Consider the following 10421-nt stretch of genomic DNA (forward strand, 5'->3'; position numbering starts at 1 on the left):
TTACCATAACTCAAATTGAACTAACGAAAAAGATTTTATACCTCAAAGAATGTCAGCTGAATCTTTTGTTAACAAATTATTCATTATATATATTATTCATTATATTTGAGTATGACAAGTTTTTCTGGTCGACTGGACATGGGAACGCAACATTTCCAATCCAATAAGCTGCTTTTTGAACTCGAATAGTTAGACTAATTTCACGTATAACTCAAATTGATGGATGGATGTGATAATTCTCTGGCGCAAGATCCTTTTCTAGGATATGCTGCACCGAAAACACAGTTCATTTGTCGAGTTTCCATTTCGTTCCTTAAGATCCAACGTAAAAAACTGGTAAAACAGTAGGTAAAAGTACTATAATAGTAAATTTAAATTTCATTAAAAATTCCAATTTTCTTTAAGAACGGAAATAAATTTTTATGGGGTCTTTCTCCTATAAGGAAAGACAAGTTAAAATCAGAGGAGTTAAAAAAGTTAATACGCTCTCTATAAAAATCCGAACATTCAATTAAAATATGACGTGTAGTCAGTGGAACATTGCACGAACCGCACACAGGTGGAGATTCACCGAATAGTAAATTTCTGTGTGTGATACGTGAATGGCCAATACGCAATCTAGTTAAAATGACATCAAATTTTCTGTTGAAATTTGAAGTCCATGTCGTAATATACGGTTTCACTTCGTGGAGTTTGTTATTTACTTCTTGATTCCAGTCATTTTGCCAAGTCTTCAGCATCCACTTAAGTATTGTTCTCTTTATATCAGTGTAATGAAGAGGTTGAGGGCGATATGTAGTAGCAAATTTAGCTGCAGTATCTGCCTGTTCATTACCTGTTATGCCGACATGCGCTGGTATCCATGAAAATAAAATTGTAAAACCTCTCCTATGCAGATGGGATTGCAAACGCTTGATTTCCCATGTAAGACTGAGAATTCTTACCACCATTCATTACCATAACTCAAATTGAACTAACGAAAAAGATTTTATACCTCAAAGAATGTCAGCTGAATCTTTTGTTAACAAATTATTCATTATATATATTATTCATTATATTTGAGTATGACAAGTTTTTCTGGTCGACTGGACATGGGAACGCAACATAATTTATTCCAACCCAATAAGCTGCTTTTTGAACTCTAATAGTTAGACTAATTTCACGTATTGAACTAACGAAAAAGATTTTATACCTCAAAGAATGTCAGCTGAATCTTATGTTAACAAATTATTCATTATATTAAAAAAAAAATCAAATAGGGTCAACACATTTGAATGCTTTTTTCATGAGTGTTCTCTTCTGGTTGCATAAAATACTTCACATTTTAAAAATAAACTATGAGATGAGCTCTAAATTGATTTCATGAATCCATAAATGCTCATATATTAAGATGGATAAGAAGAATCGAGGATCAAAAAAGAAGACCAAATCCAAATGTCTAATTCGGCTTAATTATATACGATTTTTAACTAAACATTACATACGACTAATTAATACTTCCAATTTAAATAAAGTTGGAAATTATTAATTAAATACAGTTATTATGCTTTGATACCATGGTTTTAGAAGTTGATTTGTCGGGACTTATTTAATTTTAACTTATTTATTTTAATTTTATTATTTTTAAATAGGCCTCTGTCGTTTATTTCGAAGGTATAAAATTATCACGGCTCCTCGGTATAAAATTTCTTTTATTTGGGTCTAGATATTATTTTAAACTTGTGGAACTCCGAAATGAAGCAGTGACTTCAGCAGCTAATGATACTAATCACGAAGAAAGAAATTTTTATAAAGCATGCTTCATAGTAATGAAACACTGTTTTCAAAAAGCAAATGAGAAATACATTATATTGTCACGTAGATACTCTATGACGCACACAAGAAGTAGAGCTAAATCAATGTATTAACTCAACTCAGAACTGAGAATACAGTAACTGACAAATCTTCTGCTTTTATACAAGCAGAGAATGTTCCAGAATACTCTTCTGGAGGCAGTAAGAAAAGTCCAGAACACTTGTCTGGTAAACTAAAGAAATGTCCAGTATCTTCTGGAACATGAAATAAAGGAAAACATAATAGCAAGGAATTAAGTATTTACATATACTATTAATCGCATTTTCTCTAGCGGGATTCGAACCCAGGTCTCTTGATCATGAGACCAGTGCCATGACCATTCGGCTATGGAGATTCGACTGTCTTTCTTCAATGCGGCAATATAGTGCATTTCCACTAAATATATAACATTTTGCTTCTACATTTATTGCATCAATTATGCATAAAATTAAAAACACTTTTTTTTAAAGTTTAGAAAGTGAACTCATCACTTGTGCAATGTTAAATAAAACCTTCTTTCTCATCAATGAAGAGAATATCTTTTTATAGCATCAGGAAATATCATTGAAATTCATAAAGGATATACATGGGTTCGAATATAAGCTGTCATACTCCAACTCACATAATTTATTCTATTAAATCCTTACACATCAAAATCTATTTTTTTTTCCTTTTCTGAAAAGCATTAGATTTTGCAAACAAAAATAATTCGATAGGTCGTTATAATAGAATAGCATTTTGAAAAATTACTAGAGTCATCTTTTTTTTCTTTCTATCTCTTTTGGTTTAATTAATTTCAAGGGAAACGTATAGTGGAATGGTTTGTCTACGTTTTCTGTGTGTCTAGCTGTGTAAGAGGTTGAAACATATGGGGAAAAGAATTTTTAACCTGGTCATATGGAAAATAATTTTTGGAAAAAACTGTTAGGAAGCATCAGTTAAAAGATGTTGAAATTCGTGATTGTTGAATTGTTCTTAAAAAAGTTTTCATACAGCAGTAATAAAAGGGCATAATTTTTCTGCATAAACTTATTCAATAATTGAGGCGAGTTCGCAAATTGTACAGACTAAGTCTATGGCAAAGGATACCGACGTGCTCTGATTGGTTTAAGCCTTGGCATCCTTTTGGCAAAACATTGCCTAAAAGATGCCATACCGAAATATATTTGTATAAAAATAAAATTTGTGGATTTATCCCCCCTCCCCCCCCCTATTTTTTACGGTTCACATGCAATATTAATCTGGAACACATATACAGCAGAAAAGATCAAATCCTGAAACCTAAATTCAGGAAATATAAAAATTACAATTTATTGAAAATAATTTTTGTATGTGTTTCTTTTTAATATTATTTTGATATAACTAAAAAAAATTAGCTACGAAATCACATATTCCGTTAAAGCTTACATAATTATACGTTTTGGGCATTCAGTAATCATCTCCCCATATGAAGTTGATGGGAAAGTAACAAATGTTCAGCAACAAGTTTCAAGGACTGCATAAATTATCTAATAAAGGCACAAAAATCGTAGAAAAATAAGAATTATTTAATTGCTGCATCATATGTTTAGTAATTATTTTCATATAGTTTTTATACTTCTGTTCATAAACAACATTAGTTACTTGTATCACTAGTATTATTAGTAATATTTATTATTATTATTAATTAGTATTAGTAGTATTACTACTAATATTTAGAGAAAACAATTATATTAATAAAAATGAGATCGTGTTGATATTCACTCGTATATTCTATAAAACTAATGAAAGGTACAAGGTTTGAGCCAAATAAGCGAAAATAGACTATTATGAGTACAAAACCTTGCCAAAAGGATGCCAAGGCTTAAACCAATCAGAGCACGTCGGTATCCTTTGCCATAGACTTAAGTCTGTACAATTTACGAACTCGCATAATTGAGCAGGGTTAAAACATCTATAATCTATCTGCATCTTCTAAACTTGTTTTGCTATTCGCCAAAAATTAATTTTTAATGTTATTAAATGTAATATTCCTCGTCTTCGCTGTTGCAATTGAAAATTAATAGTTGGCAATAGTACTGCAATAATGTGATGATGATTGTCCCTAAACAATCAAATAATCTTGAACATTTAGTTCTCTTATTCTTTCCGATTTCTTAAATATCAATTTAATTAAAAAATTTGCTCGTTTTTTATGAATTTACATTTGCTTTTCGAAAAAAAAAAAAAAAAAACTTTATGCATGCAACGAATCTTTTAATTATCTAATTATTCCTTGGGAAACAGCTGCTGGATGTATTTTGTCCTTATCTTCTAGAAGCTTTACTTGCCACTTCCCTTTCCTTTCTCCTCAGTTAATTGTGTGTTCAATAAGAATACATTTTTTAATAAAATCGGCGTTGAGCGAATTTAAATAAATAGTCGAAACATTTTGTTTGCGATGCAATTTGAAATAAATTAACTCTTTAAATGATTATACATTAATAAACTGATATATGATATTTATTAAATGTGATGGAAGAAAATTGATGAATTATGCGTTCTCTGTTCCAGGTAATTCGTAAGCTGGAGCGTTGCCAATGCAAATTCCACTGGTGCTGCTATGTGAAATGTAAGACATGCGAGACAATGGAAGAAATTTACACCTGCAAGTGATTGATCGACACCTGTTACATCTCAATCTCACCGGCCGAGGTTGGTGGGCTATCCCTCCGAGTAACAAACCTCCGAAACACACTGTGTCCTTTCCACCAGGTGGAAAGGGAAGACAGACATACGTTCTTCCAAAAACCTAGTGTGATCTTTTTCTTTCCGAGTGACCTGTACAGGATGCCACAGACAGCAATGACATCAAAATGCAATGCTTTATTGACGAACATTCAACAAAAACATTTTGTCTGAAGCTAAAACTGAATCTTGTCGACTAGAAACTCGCTCGTATATCTGCGGATCAGGGTTTGTTTTATTAAGAAGCAGAAACGCGACTTTTAAGGCACTACAATCATCCGTTTTATTTTGAAAGTGGATGATCTCAATCAAGTGAAGATTTTATTGGAATAGAACACTAAGGACTAGGGGAAAATTATGCCGGAAACAAGAGTTCTGTTTGAAAATGTTATTCAAAATATGAACAGCAGATGATATAAAGCAACGGAAGATTTTTATCTTGAGAAAGTTATGATATTCCTGTAATTAGTTGTTGAAAAAAAATCTTTTTTTTTCCATCTGTATGAAAATTAGTATCTTCGAAATTTATGAAGATTCACATTCTGTTTTCCTATGGGGCACATATTCAGTTTACATTTTATGGAAAAATGGAACAGTTATTCCATCAAGATCCAGATGGCTGTAGTACCTAATGTTGGACAAATAATTTATGAACATTTGTACATTTGTAGCATGGATAGAAATAGTGAATGGTATTGATCTTACAAGTTATAAACACTTTCCTTTTATATGAATTCTTAATAATGAAGAATCGAACATGTTCAGGCACGGCACACTTCTCACTGGAGCACTAACTCATGCACATCGTCTACAGTTGTAAAGACAATATCTTTTCCACTTTATTTCATGCAAAAGACTCCTCAAACAGCTGGCAAACATTCAACAGTAAAATGACAGACAATGTATTAGCCAATGTTTGTTTACTATGTATGCATTTAATTTTTGCAGTCTGTTGCCTTCCTTCTGAAAATTATTTGACACTTGTTATTTAATAATTAGAAAGCTAATAGAAATTTTATGTTTTCTCTTAACTTGTTGTCCTGTAATTGAATATCTTAAATTCTTACTGAAAATTTGTTTTTAAATTGAGTATTTTTTGAAGGTATATCATCGTGTTTAACTGATCTTTCAAAAATAACTCGATTTCGTTAATATAATGTTACTAATTTTTCCCACCCTCTATTGACTATAACAAATTTCCATGTTTCCGTTTTCACCCGAAGGATATTTTTGAGACGCAAATATAAGAAAATTCTATAAATAATGAAATTCTGTTAATTTTACTGGATGTTTTTTTTTTTTGAAAAAATAAAGTTACTTTCCCATTTAACTTTGCTAATCAGTATTGAGGAAAGTAATAAAATCTCTATCTGTAGAATCATGCCCCCAACATTCTGTTTTACGATCTCATTTGGAAACCGACCTATAATTAAAGAATACCTGGTTTATATTCATCTTTTGTAACTCGAAATTATTAATATGGTATATATTTTTGTGATAATTATTCTTAAAAAGATTGAATATAACTTATTTAACCACCAAAATCACGAAATGACTCATAAAATTAATTTTTACATCTATTTGGATGTATCTTTATGTATATGCATGAATTATTTCACTCAAAATATTTTAATCCATAAATGAAATTGGAAAATTTGTTCTATTAAAAAAAAGATTTAAGAATAGAAAAAGTAAGAAGCTCTGAGCTAAATTAATTTTAAACTAACAAATTTTCTGGAAGCAGATAACATCGCATTTTTTATTCAGAATACTTTGAATTATCATTCTTGCGAACCAAATTTAAGAATTCTAGAAATTTTCGTTTGTTATTTTATGTTAAAATAGAAACAGCTGCTTGAAATGCAATCTCTTACTCTCTACGAAATCTAAATCTACGAAATCTCTTAAATCTACGAAACAGCAACTAAAAGAGCAACAGACTGCCATTAAGTTTCTTTTCTATGCACTTTCATGACATTAAAGCACCTGTAAATAGATTCCCATTTTAGATGGTTTTTCCTTCGGATATTTGGTAAGTCGCCAATGTGATACCGATGCATTTTGAACTGTCGAACAACTTTTTGTACATTTTTTCTGTGTTTGTGTACGTAGAGAATTCGTAACTGTGTGGAGTTTGTGGATCTAGTCTAGTGTTGTTACCGTTTTTGTTTCAGTATCAGCATGCATTCAGATGGATGTGCAAATGTTTCAAAATGGCTTGTGCACACGTTCATCGTCTGTACCGTTCTGGATCATGACTCTTCTTAGTATTCGACATCTCTTGAACCACTAACAATATTATTTCTCTCAATAAAAATTAAACTATTCGATAATAAAAAAAAACAGAAGATTTTTTTTTATCATACACATCAAATTGCAACTTAGACGGAAAAAATTGCAATTTTTTTTTGTAGCGGAATCAAAAAGTTGAATTGTATAAAAAAAACTTTAAAAAAATCGATAATTTTTATCCTGTATTATATAGATGAAATTAATTTATTATTTTACACTTAATGCTCCAATGGCATAACATGATTTGTATAATCAATAATTTCTTTGAATGTAGAAAATTAAAATTCAAAATTCTTTTGTTATCTTATAAAAATTGATATGATTATTTTTTAATACCTGAATCAACCCCTTCCCCCTTTCTTAAAAATATGAAGAATTGGAAGTATATGCACAAAACATAATTAAATTTATTTAATTTTCTTATTTATTTATGCTTTTAATTACTATAAAATTTCAATAAGATAAATTTCAGTATTATTAATGATATATATAATAACATTAATAGCTTCTATTGATTTAATTATCAGATCCTTACGTATTAGTAACGATGTAGGTTACATTTTTGTGTTCAAGTAATTTTTTTTAATAAATAATTTAATTACAACTCAATCTTTCGAATTTTTAAACCGAAGAACCTTAATTCTTAACATTGTAAAAAAAGTTAATGCCATTTTACCTGACAATTTTTATTCAATAATCTTCAGTAAAATATCATCATCAATGTCCACATTAAAGTAATCTAAAGTTATTTCTGAATTTAAAGTCTATTTTTATGGTCTTTAAAAATACTTATATTCTTATTACATAAAGAAAAAATACAATTATTTCCAATAAACAAAAAAAGTGTATAATTGAGCTTTTGTTCAAAATTTGTAAATGTGCATTTGAAATTATTGATCAATATATACTTCTCAGACTATCGTTTTTTTAATCTGTAGGAAATGACTTCTGTCAATTTATTATCAAACAAATATCTAGTATTCACAAAAAAAATGAAAGACAGTATGAAATTTGAAAGAATGCTAAAACAATTTGAATACAATTTCTCTACTTATTTTTAATTCTTGGATGGTTTATTTTACTAAAGCAGAAAATTTCAAGAAATACAAATGATAAAATTTCAATTTTCCATAAAATTGGAAAAAAATCAAAAATTTGCTCATCATACAAATTTACTCAAATAATAAAAAATTTACTGTTGAAAATAATGAGTTAATTTTACTTTTGAATAAATAATTCTAATTATGGCTTTTTTATATGAAAAATCGTATTTCTTGTATAAAAATATATGAAAATAATTTAGATGTGATGTAGCAATTAGTAATTCAGATTCCATCGGTTAATGCATTTAATGAATATGAGCCTTTTATTAGGAAATTGAAGTTCTTTTTATGAATAAATTTGAACTCTATACGTTTTACAAATGCATTTGCTATTCAAATCATAAATTTTATTCGATTTCCAAGCGATATCAGACATTTTACTGTTCGAAAAATACTGCTTTAATTGTTAAAATAACTAGAATCTTATATCTGAATGACACATTTGATGATAGTATAATTATTTTTTTTCAACTTTTCGCTCAGTATGAAAATTTCTGCTTCAGATTTTAATCTGTTCTTAAAATTAAGTGGAACTTTTGGAATTATTGTAATTAATTTAAAATTGTATTTAAGAATCTAGGATTTGTCATTTGTGAAGATGGTGAAACATTAGTTTCTATTTCACCAGAATCTGTATATGTTTGTAATAAAGATTTCACGATTAAATATGTGTTCCTGTTTTTATCATTACAATAAAGCTATATATCCCAGAGATAGGGAAAGCCCAACTTCACAATTAAATTGTTTATTTTATTTACCAACTAGCCGCCATCGACGACCAGTTTGTTCAGTTTCAATTGATTCTTTTAGACGTCATTTGAAATTCATGATTTCTTTAACAAAATAAGTTTAAACTACAAATTATAATAGAGTTACCCGTTTTTTTTGTAATAGAGTTACCGTCAATTTCTTTAATATTGTAGTAATAATATTTTAGTAACTTTACATCATTATTTATATGAATGTACCTACTGAAGTCCAGTAATTTGACGCATAACTACGCTTTGTAAATGCTGATTTCAGTATTTTTTTATCCCTCATACAAAATATGCTTTGATTCATTCAGCCTTAAAATGTCGCTACAACTTATTTATCTAACACTATTTCTGATTCTATAAAACATACTGCTTGTTAAAGTACGCACAAGAAATTCACTATCTTTTTAATTTCAGATTTTCGAAAAAAATACTTTCTCACAAACTCCCTACCTTAAATAAACGTGTAATTCCTTGCACATGAAATTTTGAACCCTGGGCAAGGTCGTTCGTATCAAGAATACTCAGATTTTTATTTTCAGAGTTTTGTGCATAAGCGTAGAAAAGAAAAGCGAATGTGCATTTCGATCATTTTTTTTTCAACCGATTGAAACCGAAGTTTGACATAGAATTTCAATTCGAGTAATATATCACTACCGAATTTCATTTTTGTAGGCATTGGTATTTTCGATCAATACCAGTCCTTCATTTATATATGCATTAGAACTGGTACCGCGTTTATATATATGCGATAATACAAACCGACAGACGGTCAACTCTTTATCAGCTATTTAATTTATATCAGATTTATTAAAATATGAAGATATACACTTTAAATGATAAAACAGTGCATGAAATTTCATTGCACGGATATTTATATTTATATTATATATAAAAAATTTTAAGTAAAAAAAATATATATATATAAAAATATACTTGAAAACTTGGAGAAAAGTAGACGACATCATTTCTTTAATATTTTAGCTAGAAAATAAATTCTACTTCATATTTAATTGATGCAAATTCACATTAAAAAATTATTCCGAAATCGAAAAAATTGTCAAGGGGAACGTATTCTCATCCTCCAAAGTATTCCCATGTGAATGTAGTTCAAACTATCTACTCCTATAGAGAGCTAGCTTACACAGAGTTATGCATTTTCTTTCATTATTAGTGAAGATCAAGTACAATGAAAATTATCTAATTCGAACGTATTGTATCCACAAGAAAAATATGATTTATTCAAGCATTCGAATAAATTAAAACTGTGTCGAAAAATTAGGTCAGCAAGAGAAAATGAATTTTCAAATTAAAATATCGGGAAATATTTAAGAGATAAAAAAATTCTTTATTAATACACAGCAATTTTAATAAAAGAAATGATAAATATTACTACCAATTTTTTAATAATGTTATTATTAACTTTTATTATATTAAATATTATAAATAAATAAAATTGATGAATAAATAGTACATAGTGCTTAAAATACAATAATAAAATTGCAAAATGCATATTGCAGTTAGTATTTAACTAATTTGAAGTTTTTTAAAGGAATGAAAGTTATGACTATTTTGACTGACGCAATATGTAGCTGCATTGTCTTCAAGCGAATTATGCGGCTACAGAAAAGCTTCCCGTATGCCTTCAGATGCGACAATACTTCCCGTATGCCTTCAGATGCGACAATACTTCCCGTATGCCTTCAGATGCGACAATACTTCCCGTATGCCT

The 10421-nt window shown here is 28.9% G+C and overlaps 1 protein-coding gene across 2 annotated transcripts in view; it reads left to right on the forward strand.

The window, feature by feature from the left end:
• The window catches only part of LOC129961838 (protein Wnt-16-like), a 211982-nt gene extending 205118 nt beyond the window's left edge, over positions 1-6864 (forward strand). For both annotated transcript variants that reach the window (XM_056075419.1, XM_056075420.1), the window contains exon 5: positions 4366-6864. In XM_056075419.1, the coding sequence (XP_055931394.1) occupies positions 4366-4467 (102 nt within the window). In that variant the 3' untranslated portion in view covers positions 4468-6864. The remainder of the gene's footprint in view (positions 1-4365) is intronic.
• Positions 6865-10421: the final 3557 nt, after the last annotated feature.

This window comes from Argiope bruennichi, chromosome 2, assembly GCF_947563725.1.
Source record: "Argiope bruennichi chromosome 2, qqArgBrue1.1, whole genome shotgun sequence".
NCBI lineage: Eukaryota > Metazoa > Arthropoda > Arachnida > Araneae > Araneidae > Argiope > Argiope bruennichi.